The following is a 17,165-nucleotide window of genomic DNA, read 5'->3' on the forward strand; positions in this document are numbered from 1 at the left end:
AAAAGCACCGTAACTCCTTGGGCCTTAGCCCTCTGTGTTTAAAAGCACCGTGACTCCTTGGGCAATAGCCCTCTGTGTGTATAAGCACCGTGACTCCTTGGGCCGTAGACCTCTGTGTGTATAAGCACCATGACTCCTTGTGTAATAGCCCTCTGTGTGTATAAGCACTGTGACTCCCTGGGCAATAGCCCTCTGTGTGTATAAGCACCGTGACTCCCTGGGCAATAGCCCTCTGTGTGTATAAGCACTGTGACTCCTTGGGCAATAGCCCTCTGTGTGTATAGGCACCGTGACTCCTTGGGCCGTAGCCCTCTGTGTGTATAAGCACTGTGACTCCTTGTGTTATAGCCCTCTGTGTGTATAAGCACTGTGACTCCCTGGGCAATATCCCTCTGTGTATATAAGCACCATGACTCCCTGGGCAATAGCCCTCTGTGTGTATAAGCACCGTGACTCCTTGGGCCGTAGCCCTCTGTGTGTATAAGCACCGTGACTCCTTGGGCCGTAGCCCTCTGTGTGTATAAGCACCGTGACTCCTTGTGTAATAGCCCTCTGTGTGTATAAGCACTGTGACTCCCTGGGCAGTAGCCCTCTGTGTGTATAAGCACTGTGACTCCTGGGCAATAGCCCTCTGTGTGTATAAGCACCGTGACTCCTTGGGCCGTAGCCTTCTGTGTGTATAAGCACCGTGACTCCTTGGGCCGTAGCCCTCTCTGTGTATAAGCACCGTGACTCCTTGGGCCTTAGCCCTCTGTGTATAACTACCATGACTCCTTGGGCCTTAGCTCTTTGTGTGTCCATAACACACTAGTACTGTGGCTCCGCAGTGAGTCGCAATGTTTCATAGATGTGCTTTATACTGTGATGTCTGTGTCGTTGTGCCGCTGCTCTGTCACTTAGTAACCAGCCAGCTCACTGCAGCCTGTGGCCAATAATGGTGAAAACAATATTGTGAGCTGTGAGGTGGCCTAAATTTACTGGAAATTAATGTTATTGAGGTTAATAATACTCTAGGAACAAAAGAAAGGCCAAATTATGTGATTTTAGCTATTTTTTATTAATTTTTATAAAAAAAATCCAAATTCAAAACCAGTCACGGCAGGTTTGGCAAATCCAAATCCGGACGACGAATCAGAGCCAAATCCAGCAAAAATGGTCCGGCGCACATCTCAAGTTGACAGGGTTAAAAGGTGGACATTCATAGGGGTAAATTTACTAAGATGGGAGTTCTATTTAAGAAGTGATGTTGCCCATAGCAACCAATCAGATTCTACTTCTCATTTATCTAGCACCTTCTAGAAGATAATACCTGGAATCTGATTGGTTGATATGGGCAACATCACTACTTAAATAGAACTCCCATCTTAGTAAATTTACCCCTTTAAATTGTCAACACAAAAATGGTCAACACTTGATTTTTTGTTATTTTAGCCTAACCCTAAACCTAACCTTAAATATAATCCTAACCCTTAAAATCATGAAAAACCATGTCAACCATTTTGCATCAACCATTTGAAGGTCGACCTTTCAACCCTGCTGACCTTCTGCTGTTGACCGGTTGACTGTCTGACTTCTTAATGGAGACCTACCATCCGGATACCATCTTTTAGAGCGTTGAACCGAAAGCAGCAGAATGGAAGACCTGAGTGAGTGTAGGAGGAATAGAGGGAGTGTGTAGCCAGTATATGGGAGAAGTTCCAGGTTGCGTCCAAGTGCCCCAAGGTTTATGGAGTGAGCTGGAGACGTTCTCAGGATGTTGCTCATCAGTTCCATCTTATAAACAAGTCAGATCTTTCTGCTGAGGGCGCCCATAGTCTGAGGGTTTGATATTTCCAGGAGCTGGCAAGTAAACAGGTGGCAGCACCCGTATGGAGTTATCTACGTTTACTGAGGCGCTGAATGCCAGGAAGGCGAAGGGGCAATAGGATTTACAGTATTTAGCACCCAATGGGATATCAATATTGTCCCACGTTGTCATGAGGTCCCTAACGTCGGTCTCTGCAGGACGCATACGGAAGCCCAGCCAAGAGTCCACCCAGTCCTCTGCATACCGCTCTGTGCTGTCATATTTATCAACGCTGACACTGGCTGCGTGAGATGTATAAATTAGATTACCAGATAGCTATAAGATTAAGGTCAGGGCTGTAGCTAAATAGAGATGACGTGTTATTAAATAACCTTTGCTGGATTGAACCAGTAAGCACAGGCTTGTGGAATTGATGGTGGAAAATAAAACTAAAATCATACATTGTCGCACAAGTTGCGAGAGACTCACTTACGGTATTTCTGTACCTTGTTTAACATATAAACGGTCATCTACAAACTTGCAAAGGTTCACATACAGCGGGGCCAATGCCGCACCCCATTATTTGGAATTACACACGTTTCTTGGGGAGAGCAAATTGTTATATTTTCTTGTGGGAGGGGCTGGCGTGATTTGCGGAGTGCAGGTTCGGCGCATGAACGCTCCTAGATAGACAACAACACTTTAAAACAAGATTTAGGGGTCTATTTATCAATAATTATTTGCGGGATATCCCCTGAAAACACCAGTTTTTTGGGGTACCCATAAATAATAAGTATCCCCTGAATGTATATTGGAGATATCTGCTGCAGCCTCCCGTTTACCTCGCAATAGCAGCCCCCACAGCTTACAATGGGGCCGCTCTTTGGCGAATTTACCAAGCTGCGGAATGCAATGCAGACTTGCCTACCTTGGTGTTTTCCTCTGCAGGAGAATCCCTGCATTGCTGCATCCCGCTCTGTGTGTGTTAAGGAACATTGGGGGAGATGTGGTTTCAGCGCATGTTATGTGCGCTGATACCGCTTCTCCCCCATGTATACCGCTTCTCCCCCATGTATTACCGGGGGCTGGGCGGTAAATGGCAGGTGTGCTATGTGCGCCAATGTGCTAGGCATACATTATGAACGGTCAATCCGCCTGACCGTTCCAGCAGCTGCAGCTATCGACATCGACAGCTGCAGATGGCGTTGCCCTAACACCACAGCAGGTATAGCACTGTCCCTGCTGCGGTGGCTGCATGTGGGATCTCGCAAGGCTTGAGTTCTAGCAGGGATCGCCGGGGGGGAAGTTTTCACTCCCCGCTCCGGCAGATGAGCATCGTTAGTGCTTTCTGCTTCGCCTCGGTAAAGTGGTGAAGCAGGAAGCGTTATAGCGGCACATGGCTGTACTTACTGACATTCTCACACTGAGTGTGCAGGTACCACGTCATACAATTCATTGTTCCCTTGGAAATCATTTGGATCCTGGGGCAGCAAAACAACTTAAAGCCATGATAATCCTACATCCACACTGCTCAGATGGGGTTCTGCTGCTGCAATGACGTCTGTAATCCTATACGGAAATAAGTATTTAGGGCCTCATTCAGAGGCGGTCGCAGGATGCAAGCGGTCGTTCTGAAACAGGGCGCCCGCATGCATCCTGAATGGCCGCCTCCATGTCAGTCGTTAGGCTGTGGGCTAACACCCACAGCTCTAACGTCCGCTAAGGGTGATGGTCGCGATGGTCAAGACCATCGCGACCATCGGGGCTTACCACGAGACCCTAAGGTAGGGTCTCGTCAACCTTAAGCCCCAGGGAGCTTCCTGCTCTGTTTGAGCAGGAAGCTCCCCACTGACATCACTGATGATGTCAGTGGGGCCGCCCCCAAATGGCAAGCGTTCCGACAGGAACGCCCCTGGCACGCCCAGCAAATGAGGCGAGCTGTCACTCAACATCGACAGCTCGCTCCGTCTGCTACGAGACCCCTAACAACGGATCACCCATCGTTAGCCGGGTCTCGCGCATGCGCACGACGGAGCCGGCTCCGTCGTGTGCATGCGCACTGGAGCAACATCGACCCGGTCGCGAGCTCATAGAGCTAACGACCGGTTCTGAATAAGCTCCTTAGTTTTCTGTCAAAAAGTTCTGCTTTTGTGTCATTTCATATCAAACGACTATAAAGGATACAGGTGACAACACAACCCCCATATACTCTATTATTTTAAAATTGAGGATTGTATTTATCACTGGTGATATTAGGGCTCCAAACCACATTGTATTGCAGCAATAAAAGGGCATTTATCAAAATCCTCCTGCCGGGAGAGTGGCACAGATAGGAGCCGGACACAGGGAAGACTGGTGGCAGTACAGTGATAGCTATTGATGCCGGCTAGGACGCAGAGCATGCGCGCCCATCAGACCATGTATGTGCGTACCAAAATGGTAGTGTCTAGATGCCCTTCACGGAGAGGACCCTGACGTCATCAGTTACTGTCCAACGTCATTCCCTACCGTCCACGTGGACATAGAGGAGGACAAGTTTCTTCTTTATGTGGACTTTATGGGAATGGAACCGCACTTCCGCCCTCACTGCACGTCACTTCCAGGTCCTTAACGCGAAGGGAGAATAGGCTCTACTGTACGAAAACTGCCATAGCAGAGAGCGGGTAGAAGCTGCTGTATAGGGATCTGAAGATCCATCTCCGGTGATGTTCTGCCCCCTGGGCGAGTGCAGTTAACCCCATCTAAAGATGTTGAGTCCAAGCTCAGAAAATGTAGGATTTTCAGTGATTGGTAAATTGGAGCTGACTGCAGTCCCCAGACGTGCGCTACTTTTCCTAACGCAGGAGATGCCTCTGATGTCGCCGGTGTTAGGCATTTTGTAAATAGCGCCAATGCTTACATCATGCAGAAACTGCCAGATTTGCCCAAGTCACTCCCTGATCCAGCCGCGCCCATTAAGGGTAAGAAGACCACGCCGCTCCCCATCCCACCTGCACTGGTCAGCAGGAATGGCAAAGAGACATTGATACACGTTAGAGGGCAATATGGTATCCCCCCCCCATGCTTTATTTCTACAACACGTACTATGGATTTGGCCGCTATAGATCCCAGCCTATTCATAGACGACAGGATTTATAAGTATAAGTTATATACCTCTCCATACCTCCCACCGTTTACAGCTTTGCAATAGGCACCCCCCCAGTCCTTATTGGGAAGGGGTGTGGCATGGCGACCCCCGCATTTTCTTCATTCTGGGGTAGTACACAGCACTCCCGGAGGTGCCCCCAGGCTCTCCCCGCACACTGAACAGATGCCGTCCGCATACACCCAGCATTTGCTCACCCGCTGATTTACTGCTACGCAGAGCATCGCTGCAGCTGAGTGCTCCTGCTTCCCCCCCAACTCCCTCCCGGTAGGGGAGTCCCCGAAAAGCGGGAAGTGTGCATCTCCAACACTTGTTCATAACACTGTGCTGAGGGGTAAGTTATCATATGCATCATGGGCCTGATTCTGAGCTGGGAATAAAGCAAGATACAGCAAGTAACTGGGCACCTGGACAAGCCTGCACTGCAAGAGGTGCAATTAGGATCATTATGTGTGCATGCAGGGTAAATACTGGCTGCTTCTGCATGTAGCCCACAAACACTGGTCAGATTTATTCCCACGCTGCAATTCAGATGTCAGTTTGGACGCGCCCCTCCCAAATAATGTAACTCTCTCTGCACATGTAACATCTGCCCCCCCTGCATTGCAGTATGGTCTTACCAAGGTGCACAGTACTTGCTCTATTTTACTTTATTCCCAACTCAGAATCCGGCCCCATCACATCCTGTTGGACATTGAGCAAGTCTATACCCCATAACAGTTCCACCAACCCACGATGTGCCGGCTATACAGTTATAGGTAGTAGCTACATCAGGGGTCTTCAACCTTGGCCCTCCAGCTGCTGTGGAACTAACATCCCAGCATGCACTGCCATAGTTTGAGCATGCTGTTATATCAAAAAGGTTGCAGTGCATGCTGGGATTTGTAGTTCCACAGCAGCTGGAGGGCCACGGTTGAAGACCCCTGAGCGACATCATGGCGCCTGCCATCTCTTTCAGCCCATTTCCGTGTCCCTGTCTGTGTACTGCACTTTGTCTTCATATAATATCTTGCTAGCAAACTCATGATCCCACAAGCTGACATGTGAAGGATTGTCCTCATTTCCCCCAGGATGCCAAGATGAAATCCTGTCACTCACGCATCACATTCCGTGCGAGAATCGCTCCGCCGGGAGAGCGCAGTGTCACAGTCCATGTCAGACGTCAGCGACACTGCACAACGGTGGCCGTCCGTCACACAGTGCCTGCCTGGCCAAGGCTGGCCTCAGCTGCTGTATGCCGGTGACCTACTTTCTCTTTCTGCAGATTACCAAGTCCAGAAGCCACCACCAGGAAGACATGCAGAGAGAGAGGAGGGAGAGACAGAGAAGGAAGAGATGGGAAATGCAGAGCGTCAGTAAGGGGGACAGGCAGAGAGATGCAGAGCGTCAGTAAGAGGGAAAGGCAGAGAGAAGCAGAGCGTCAGTAAGGGGGAAAGGCAGAGCGATCCAGAGCGTCAGAAAGAGGGAAAGGCAGAGAGATCCAGAGCGTCAGTAAGAGGGAAAGGCAGAGAGATGCAGAGCGTCAGTAAGGGGGAAAGGCAGAGAGATGCTGAGCGTCAGTAAGAGGGAAAGGCAGAGAGATGCAGAGCGTCAGTAAGGGGGAAAGGCAGAGAGATGCAGAGTGTCAGTAAGAGGGAAAGGCAGAGAGATGCAGAGTGTCAGTAAGAGGGAAAGGCAGAGAGATGCAGAGCGTCAGTAAGGGGGAAAGGCAGAGAGATGCAGAGCGTCAGTAAGGGGGAAAGGCAGAGAGATGCAGAGCTTCAGTAAGGGGGAAAGGCAGAGAGATGCAGAGCGTCAGTAAGAGGGAAAGGCAGAGAGATGCAGAGCTTCAGTAAGGGGGAAAGGCAGAGAGATGCAGAGCGTCAGTAAGGGGGAAAGGCAGAGAGATCCAGAGCGTCAGTAAGAGGGAAAGGCAAAGAGATGCAGAGCGTCAGTAAGAGGGAAAGGCAGAGAGATGCAGAGCGTCAGTAAGAGGGAAAGGCAGAGAGATGCAGAGCGTCAGTAAGAGGGAAAGACAGAGAGATCCAGAGCGTCAGTAAGAGGGAAAGGCAGAGAGATGCAGAGCGTCAGTAAGAGGGAAAGGCAGAGAGATCCAGAGCGTCAGTAAGAGGGAAAGGCAGAGAGATGCAGAGCGTCAGTAAGAGGGAAAGGCAGAGAGATGCAGAGCGTCAGTAAGAGGGAAAGGCAGAGAGATGCAGAGCGTCAGTAAGAGGGAAAGGCAGAGAGATGCAGAGCGTCAGTAAGTGGGAAAGGCAGAGAGATCCAGAGCGTCAGTAAGAGGGAAAGGCAGAGAGATGCAGAGCGTCAGTAAGGGGGAAAGGCAGAGAGATCCAGAGCGTCAGTAAGAGGGAAAGGCAGAGAGATGCAGAGCGTCAGTAAGAGGGAAAGGCAGAGAGATCCAGGGCGTCAGTAAGAGGGAAAGGTAGAGAGATCCAGAGCGTCAGTAAGAGGGAAAGGCAGAGAGATGCAGAGCGTTAGTAAGGGGGAAAGGCAGAGAGATGCAGAGCGTCAGTAAGAGGGAAAGGCAGAGAGATGCAGAGCGTCAGTAAGAGGGAAAGGCAGAGAGATGCAGAGCGTCAGTAAGAGGGAAAGGCAGAGAGATGCAGAGCGTCAGTAAGAGGGAAAGGCAGAGAGATGCAGAGCGTCAGTAAGAGGGAAAGGCAGAGAGATCCAGAGCGTCAGTAAGGGGGAAAGGCAGAGAGATCCAGAGCGTCAGTAAGAGGGAAAGGCAGAGAGATGCAGAGCGTCAGTAAGAGGGAAAGGCAGAGAGATGCAGAGCGTCAGTAAGAGGGAAAGGTAGAGAGATCCAGAGCGTCAGTAAGAGGGAAAGGCAGAGAGATGCAGAGCGTTAGTAAGGGGGAAAGGCAGAGAGATGCAGAGCGTCAGTAAGAGGGAAAGGCAGAGAGATGCAGAGCGTCAGTAAGAGGGAAAGGCAGAGAGATGCAGAGCGTCAGTAAGAGGGAAAGGCAGAGAGATGCAGGAATGCAGAATACACAGAGGGATGAAGGAGAGAGAGATAAGCAGTATATACAAATTGCTGCAACGCTACCAGCTGTTGTATAGTAGTAATGTAACATATGTACTAATAGTCCCTATTTTACACCACTGTCCAGCTTACCTTTTACCAATCTCCGGTCTGGTTCGCACAGCCTAGTGTGTGTTAGGGAAAATAGACTGTAAGCTCCCATGGGACAGGGACTCATTTGAACAACATATTGCGGAAGATTCTGGTGCAATTGTGTCTTTTGCCGCTGTTGCGTTTGCATCTCTATGCGAATGTCGTGGCCGATTCAGATCATACTGAGACACTTTCTAGCAGCGGCGCTAATGTATTGTTGATGCACTGGCAAAACTTTACACCAGCCCTACACAGGTGCAATTTCTCCAACTGAGGGAACGGAGCGGGCACCATCTGAAGATGGCGCTTGTTCTCAGGGGCAAACTCTGAAAACTTTCAGTTTTTGGAGTTTGCTGAATCCCGGTGGGGGTCCCTAATGATGAATGTCCCGGTAACCTAAATATGCCGAAACGGTTACCGGGCAATTTATCGTATGATGAATAGGCCCCTGAATGTTAGACGCAGTCGCTGTCAGCGACACATCGCGACATGCCCACGTTTGGCTAGCCACTCCCGTTACCACCTAGGAAAGCCAACTGATTTTTGCGTCCAAATTTGCTCTGCATCTCCAGGCGGTAACCATCATGATGCATGTGTCCTGCCGCTCGGACTCATACGCAGACTTACAACATCGGTCAACTGCATGTGACATTGACTCTGCGTCCATTTCTGAACCAGGTCCATATTCTCTATACAGTGCTGCGTAACTGGTGGCGGCATGTAAAAAATTATCAACCAATGAGGTTATGGTGATTTTGACTTATCAGGGACCCTCTAGCTATGGTGGCACTACAAGTAACAGCTAACCAGCTGCAGTGGCACTCCAAGTCCCAGTTATTCAGCTGCAGTGGAAAAACTAGTGTGTGTGTGTACACTTGTATCTGGGGGGTTGTTGAGGTATATCATGGGTGTTGAGACCAATGGGGAATGGGAACCACTGAGTACCCTCTCCCTCCCTGCTGTAGTCAGGGGAAATATCAGTGCAGCAGAGCAATATTCCATGGTGATGGCAGCTGCATTGAAGGCAAAGCAGCCAGTACTGTAATTCCTGCTGCCATATCTCAGTCTCAATGTCATGTGACTGCCGAGTCACATGATACAATGTGCAGGCTGTCCCTGATCAGCAATGACAAATCAGGTAAGTAAAAGGAGCAATGAGTGGCACACTAATGGGCATGTGAGGAAAAGCTGATGGGTAGAGTGGCATGTAAGGGAATAGTGGTAGGCGTAGAGGCATATGAGGAAAAAGCTTGTGTGCAGAGGGGAAAAATCTGTCACAGACATATGTGAGATAAGCTGGTGGGCACAGGGCAGTGTTTGAGAGAAGCTGGAGGGCTGAGTGATATGTGAGGGAAAAGCTGGTGGGCACCATGTCATATTTGAGAAAAGCTGGTGGGCAGATGTACATGTCAGGCTAGTGGGTCAGTGGGCAGCATGGAATTTGTGAAAGAATAGACAGCGGACAGAGGACATGCAGAGTAAATGTGTCAGGCAGAGGGGCAAGTAATGGTAGAGCTGGTGGGCATCAGAGGGCATGTAAGAGAAAAGCTGGTTTAGCCTTTAAAAGTATTGTCACTGTAAAAATATGGGGAGACTCATGCTAATGGCCTTTGCTGACTCCTGTCCCATGAAGGAGACGACAGCAGTCAGGACATATATTAGCCCACATTGGGGTTTTTAATGGGTTCTTCCCATTTCCATAGCTGTCCTCGTTGTGGGGAAGAAAATACAGATTTGTTTCATGTTTTGGCTTCGGATTCGCATGGTTTGGTTTGGAGCATTGGCCTATTTTATTCCCTTCTCTCCTGAATGGGCTATCCTGGGGTTCCTTCCATAGGGCCAGCGGGTGTCGCCTGGGAGTCGGAAACTCCTGCTTGCTCTGAGTGCGGCCGCTAGAAAGACTAAACTGCAGGTACAGATTCAGCCGGGAATGCCTCCTTTCTCTGTAATTAAAGAAATGTTTAGAATGGATGGGCTGGAGGCTTCTAGATTCCTTAATGCCTGGGGGAGTTAGATAGCTGTACTCCCGTTGCAGATTCCACGGTTGCTCATCCAATATTTTTCACCCACCTCGTGGTACTTATTGCGCCTAGTAGATAATGACCCTCCTATATCGGTTTTGGGGGTTTCCTAGTCCGTACGGCACTGTTGTTATGCTCATTTTATGTATTTTACTCTTTATTTTGTGATATTTTTTTTTGCATTAATCGTGTTTGACACATTTAAAGTTTGTTGAGTCACTGACCATGATATATCTGTAATATAAACTCATGCTTTTTACTTGTATCTAATAGTTAATCTTTATGACATTGTATATTGTATTGATTCTTTGTTCATATTGCTTGTGAATCAATAAAACACGGGGAGACTGGCATAAATCCCTGCGGCGGCGGAAGTTCGGAGGGTATTACATTTAGCTCGTTATGTCCCCACAAAAGGTCTTCTGCACATTCAAGGTGCAGTCTATAAAGAAAATTACTTTTATAGGCACAGTTCTACCAATGTAATGACAGTCCAACAGCCAAGCACATAGGTGTAGCTTAAAAAGAAAAAGTTGATCAATTTTACAGCAAGAAGTCATCATGAGGAATCAGGAGGTGTCCCGGACCTCCAGATATTACATGGGAGGGCTAAAAATGTTATGTCCATGGGTTCTTCACAAACAATACTATATAAAGAAAAAAGGCAAGTTGCACAATCAATATAATAGTGACAAAATCTGCAATGAAAGGGTTATAGTTGTTGTAAATGATGTGTGTGCAGGTGTTGGTACTAGTGCAGAGCTATATAGGCTCAAACCAGTGGGTGACTCAAACTATGTACAGCCCAGTCACTTACACAGTGGTGATGGCTTATTGGTAGATAGCAGGTACAGCCGTACTCACTGTTAGATGCACATTGATAATGGAGAAGAGCTTGAGCGGAGCTGGATTCTCTACAGATCACCAGCCAGTGAGCGTTTGCTGCAAACGGATATTGATTCCTAATAGTCGCTAGTCGCTATTTAGCACTGCAAGTCGCTTAAGAAAGAATTGCTTTCCGGTCCAATCGTGTGGTTCCAAAGCACAAAAAGTTATTTATGTAAAGAAAAAGTAACACAATGAAAGATTTAACAATTAGAGTAAAAAGCAATAATAAAGTACAAGCCGATACATACGCATGAGCACTGGGCCCAGTAGACAGTCATCAATCCAGACGTCTGTGGTCGCAAGAAGATACCTTTACACTGGGTTCGGGACACAGCTTATATACCTTACAGAGTTCAGAGTTAACAAAGGGACTAAGTAACAGGTTTCCATTGGTTCTTGCTTCTGGATAATTTGGTCATTGGTTAGTTCATACGGTGTCATCAGGGACATGGCTCAGCCCTCCAACGGTCTCTTTGTGTAGCTTCCCGCCGAACAACTGGTTAATACTGGCTACAACACTACATGCATGTTATAACATTTCTATCCAATAACTCCCTATCATCCATAACTAGCGGACGCATGATGCGACTTCTGTGCCGATAGATACGGATGTATGCAAATAAACAGGGATTTAGTATGATACCAAACATGACATGTCCACTGTATTCTAAACCTTAGATCTTGTTTAAGTACATATTACATCATAATGTATGTGTGTTGTGAATACGCAGTTTAGCGTATCGGATTGCGCGATGCAAAGTAGCGTAGTGGAAACACATCATCAGACCATAGACGATCAGATCATCAGATACTAATTGCACAACGATCATAACCAATTATTTGACTTTGACAGGGGTAGCTGTGTAGGGATCTGAAACAGCGTTATATGCAGGTATTCACCAGGTCTCTCATAGAAACTACTGTAAGTAGAAGACTTCTGTCTCTCACCATGTCACTCTACACAGCACAGACAAGATGGCCCCTGCACAATGCTCAATAGTGACCTCGGCAGCCATCTTGTAACAGGGCATGAAGCCTCCCTGGAGGACAGGAAGATTGGAATCTGCACAGTAGCACATTCCTCTTTCAACAATAGTATCCGGATCTTGCACAAATATATGATGATCTGATCTCTAGTCTACTCCAAAGGCGCATATCCTCTACACGATATAAATGAACGATTGAACGACATCGTTATCGTTCAATTGTTCATTAATTGTGCAGTGAATATGTTGGCAATGACCAGCGATGCGCGTTCCCACTGGTCATTGGCATCTGTCATCACCTGAACATACTGCCCAACCTGTCGATGCCGACTTCATCCTGATGAGTAGACCCCTTAACAGTTTCAGTCCTGGGTACATACTTACTGTAAGCTGCATATTTTGTCATTTGGGCCAGAAAACTAAAGAAAGCTTCCTACCGGGGATCATTCAATACATCTCCAACCTTAATAACATGAAACTGGTATTACCACTGGCACACTGGGTACCACCAGAATTCAGCATCCTAGACTATAATATACAGTACAGGTTGAGTCTCCCATATCCAAATATTCCCAAATACGGAATATTTTCAGCATGACTGAGATAGTGAGACATTTGGTTTTTTGATGGTTCAATGTACACAAACGTTGTTTAAGGCACAAAATTATTAAAAAGAAAGTATAAAATTACCTCCAGGCTTTGTGTATAATATGTATATGAAACATAAATTAATTTCATGTATGTACACAAACCACAAAATTATTGAAAATATTGTATAAAATTACTTTCAGGTTGTGTGTATAAGGTGTATATGAATCATAAATGCATTGTGTGTTTAGATTTGGGCCCTATTCCTAAGACATTTCAATATGTTATACAAATATCCCAAAATACGGAATATTCCAAAATCCAAAATACACTTGGGGCTTCATTCAGAGAAGGTCGTTAGATGCAAGCGGTCGCTCTGAATCAGGGCGGCCACTTGCATCCTGAACGGCCACCTCCTTGTCAATCGTCAAGCTGTGGGTTAACACCCACAGCTCTAACGACCGACTTGGGTGATGGTCGCGATGGTCAAGACCATCGCGACCATCGGGGCTTACGACCAGACCCTAGGGTAGGGTCTGGGCACTCGTAAGCCCCAGGGAGCTTCCTGCTCTGTTCGAGCAGGAAGTTCCCCACTGACATCAGCAATGATGTCAGTGGGGCCGCCCCCAAACGGCAAGCGTTCCGACTGGAACACCTCCGTTTGGCCGGGCACGCCCCCGGCCCGCCCAGCAAATGGGGCGAGCTGTCACTCAACATCGACAGCTCGCCCCGTCTGCTACGAGACCCCTAACGACGGAGCACTCGTTGTTAGCCATGTCTTGCGCATGCGCACGACGGAGCCGGCTCCGTCGTGCGCATGCGCTGTGGGGCAACATCGAGTCGGTTGTGAGCGCTCAGCGCTCATGACCGACTCTGAATGAGCTCCTTGGTCCCAAGCATTTTAGATATGGGAGACTCAATCTGTGCTGAATACAGCAAATAATTTTATTTTGTGTTTGGGGCCAGGTATACATCTGAGAGAGTATAAACAGGTGACACAGGCCCAGTTTGGAGGCTGTTTGCATTGATATGATAATAGTAATAATAATACTTTTACTTATGTTACAGAGATTCTGCTTGATACAACACAAGAAACCGCAGAGATTGGTTGGTCAACTTACCCAGAGGGAGGGGTGAGTGGCACTTTATTGCCTGGTGGGGGAGGGGGTTATGAATTAGGATTAAAGTGTCATACATGGAATATAAAGTAAAGGACACACAGGTCACATCGATGTATATTAGCTGGATCCATACTATGTAATAGAGTCATTTTTCTAATTGGAAATTTTTGGGGGGGGACTGATCCGTGTCTAAAACTCAATCTTGCATAAAAATAAACTACAGTGAAAAACCAGCTATTATATCACACTATAGGGGCATATTCTGTTAGTCGCACTGCCTTTGCACGACGTGCGCCCGCACCCATTTCCGGTTATTACGGTAAGTAAAAACGTGCTTACTTTTACTGTAAGCTGTATGTGACGCAAGCAATAAGTTTTGTTTTTCTACCCTGATATTCTGCACTGCGGGCCTGATTCATTACCGATCGCAACTGCGATTATGCACGCAATCGGCAGATCGTTGCGTTCTGCGCATGTCTATGCATAGCAGTGCGCGCGTGCGAACTCGCCACTGCAGGACGGCGATCGCATTGACTACGCAGACCCATCGCAGAGTGATTGACAGGAAGTGCCGTTTGTGTGAGGTGATGGGTAGGTGGATGGCGTGCCAGTGCGTTTGAGTGCCATTGCAGGGGCGTGCATAAATTATCCCCTGCGATGCCGTACGCAGCCTGAGTACTCATAGCGTGTGATGAGGTTAGTAATTCCTGAGTAAGGTCAGAACCTGTGTAAGTGTGTGTGAGGCTGCGATGGTACTCCATGTTACTGATGGTTTTGCAGTCTAAGGATTACGGATGTGGGTAAGGTAAAGTGGGCATCCTTATGTTGTGCTGTGATGGCATAGCGATCGCAGTGGATTAGCATACTATCGCAGTGAGACTGAGGGCCTGATTCAGACCCACTTGCGAGCGCACAGCGCTTGCAAGCGGGTCGATGGTCCCCCACTGCGCATGCGCAGGCCGGAGCCGACCCCAGCGTGCGCGAGACCTGGCCAGCGACGGGCGGTCCGTCGCTTCGGGTCTCGCACCAAAAAGGGGCAGCTGTCGATTGTGATTGACAGCTCGCCCCGTTTTGGAGGCGGGCAGGTGGGGTGGCTGGCCAAACAGAGGCCTCAGTAGTGAGCTTCCTGCTCTATTAGGGCCGAAAGCTCACTGGGGCTTGCGATGGACGAGACCCTACCACAAGGATCTCATCGCAAGCCCGACCATCACCTGGCCGCTCGCAAAAGCGGCCAGGAGGCCGGCTCTGAAAAAGAAAAATGGCACCCTGATTCAGAGCGAGCGCTCTGAAAAAGCGTCCCTGTGTACGTAATCGCTATTGCAATCACAGTTGCGATCCATAATGAATCAGGCCCCGTGTCATCGCGTGAATTTCAGACCGAACCTCGCGGCGAATTTAATTAGTTCCCATATTTTCGCTCTTCAACTTTATTTGTTTTGGATTTATAGTATGGATCAAGCGTTTTTATGAATTAGGGCTATTATTAATAACATTTGATTTATTAGCAATATTTGTTGGAACTTGTTTTTAGTCCTATAAGCAGTATATTATAATCTATTGTGTATGATAAGCTAGTTCAGTGGTTCCCAAACTTTTTGAGTCACGGCGCCCTAGAGTATCAGCGTTGTTTTCACGGCACCCCTGAGCCAAACGTTTGTTATTGAGAAATTCAGAAAAAAATGTAGTGAAGTAAATGGTGCTGACCGGTCATCCTTAGGTTTGGTTATATAGTGGTGGACAGGTATGTGCTTCTGTTTGTGGACATATTTACATTACATTGCGCATAAAGAATTAGAGTTTTTGCTGGACCACCAACCTGAGGCACCCCTGCAAGTGTTCGAGGCACCCCAGGGTGCCGTTGCGCACAGTTTGGGAACCACTGAGCTAGTTATTGCCGCACTTATTGTGTAATTACAGTTCGGATGTGACACCGATAAGTAGCGCTTCTTATAGATATATCCAACCATAATTTCATTTATTTACTTGAGACCTTTTTTCTCGCACAGTGGGATGAAGTCAGCGTTTTAGACAACCAGCGTCGACTTCTACGCACTTATGAAGTTTGCAATTCATACGCACAGCGCTCCAACCAGAGTAACTGGCTGCGCACAGGCTACATCGCCAGCCGTGGTGCCCAACGCGTGTATGTCAAATTGCATTTCTCCATAAGGGACTGCGCCACTCTGCGGCCACCGCCTGGAAGACGCCACCTGGCATGCAGGGAGACGTTTACACTCTTCAAGCGCCAAGCAGGTAGCGCCATGGAAGCTGAGGAATGGGAATGGTCTGAAGAGTATTGGACAAAGGTGGACACTATTGGGGCTGGCAAAAGTTTCACTCGCGTTCCGGAGAAAGGTGGGCAGGGTCCTCGGATGGAGGAGAGGACTATAGACTTCGGACCAGTCACCAGAAATGGGTTCTACTTGGCCTTTGTGGATTCAGGAGCTTGCCTCTCTTTGGCTGGAGTGAAGGTTTATTTCCACAAGTGCCCGGCCACAGTGAGGAGCCTGGCATCCTTCCCCGAGACTCCATCTAGCAGAGACGGAGGGGCATCATTGTCTGAGGCCATAGGGAGCTGCGTAGCTGGCGCCCATCTTCTGGGTACTGCCCGCCTCAGTCTACATTGTGGAGGTGAGGGTGAGTGGATGATATTGAGTGGGAGCTGCCTCTGTGACCCAGGAAGAGAAGTGAGTGAGGACGGAACACAATGTCGGGGTAAGATAAGCCTTTCTTATCACTTTGTGAAACAGATGTTAGATTACGGATGTCAGCCTAGGGGGCCAATTTATTAATCAATTCTACCCTTACAATATGCAGAAACTGCATTTTCCGAATGTTTAAAGTAGCGATGTGCAGGCTCGGATTAGTTCGGAATTTCCCGCCAAATTTGGATTTTGCCCGCCAAAAATCGGGTCTCAGAAAGAGGCAAATCGTCATCTTTCATGGACAAACATCATCTTTCATTGACTTTTGTCCAGGAATAATGATGTTTGTCCATGAAAGATGACGTTCTGCATCTTTCTGAGACCTGATTTTTGGCGGGAAAAAAACAAACAAATTTGGCGGGAAAATTCGAACTAATCCGAACCTACACATCCCTAGTTTAAGGGCAGAATTAGGTCTCCCTCAGATGTAGCAAAATAGGAAATCTCCGAGATCTCCTGCTTTTTATCCGCCATCCCCATATATATCTGTATTTAACAAGATCCACAAAGCAAAGCTTTGCGGATATTGCCAGTGTGGGCAAACACCAGCTTCACCCGGGGCTGCCCCTGCCGGAGAGGGATTTGTGATCACTCCCCAGTGGGCTGAAGGTCGTCCCTTGGTGCTTCGAGGCTTATGATGAACTGCGCGTGTGCATAAAATACAAGTATCTCCATAGATAATAGTAAAATGATCGCAGATGCAATGACTTTATTTCTTCCTGATCGCCGGGGCGGCGTGTCCTGGTTATTTAAATTGATACGTCCGAGTGGAACGGAAATCTTTATTGCTGTGATATGCGGCGATAA

At 47.9% G+C, this 17,165-nt stretch overlaps 1 protein-coding gene across 2 annotated transcripts in view; it reads left to right on the forward strand.

Moving 5' to 3' along the window:
- LOC148516902 (ephrin type-B receptor 5-like) overlaps nt 1-17,165 on the forward strand; it is a 170,968-nt gene that overhangs the window by 19,781 nt on the left and 134,022 nt on the right. The window contains exons 2-3 of one of the 2 annotated variants that reach the window (XM_088479377.1): nt 13,601-13,665; nt 15,660-16,368. In XM_088479377.1, the coding sequence (XP_088335503.1) occupies nt 13,601-13,665; nt 15,660-16,368 (774 nt within the window). The remainder of the gene's footprint in view (nt 1-13,600; nt 13,666-15,659; nt 16,369-17,165) is intronic. The other variant, XM_088479378.1, reaches the window with a different exon arrangement.

The sequence above is a fragment of the Taudactylus pleione genome, unplaced genomic scaffold (genome assembly GCF_031769625.1).
Source record: "Taudactylus pleione unplaced genomic scaffold, aTauple2 ptg000231l, whole genome shotgun sequence".
Classification (NCBI taxonomy): Eukaryota; Metazoa; Chordata; class Amphibia; order Anura; family Myobatrachidae; genus Taudactylus; species Taudactylus pleione.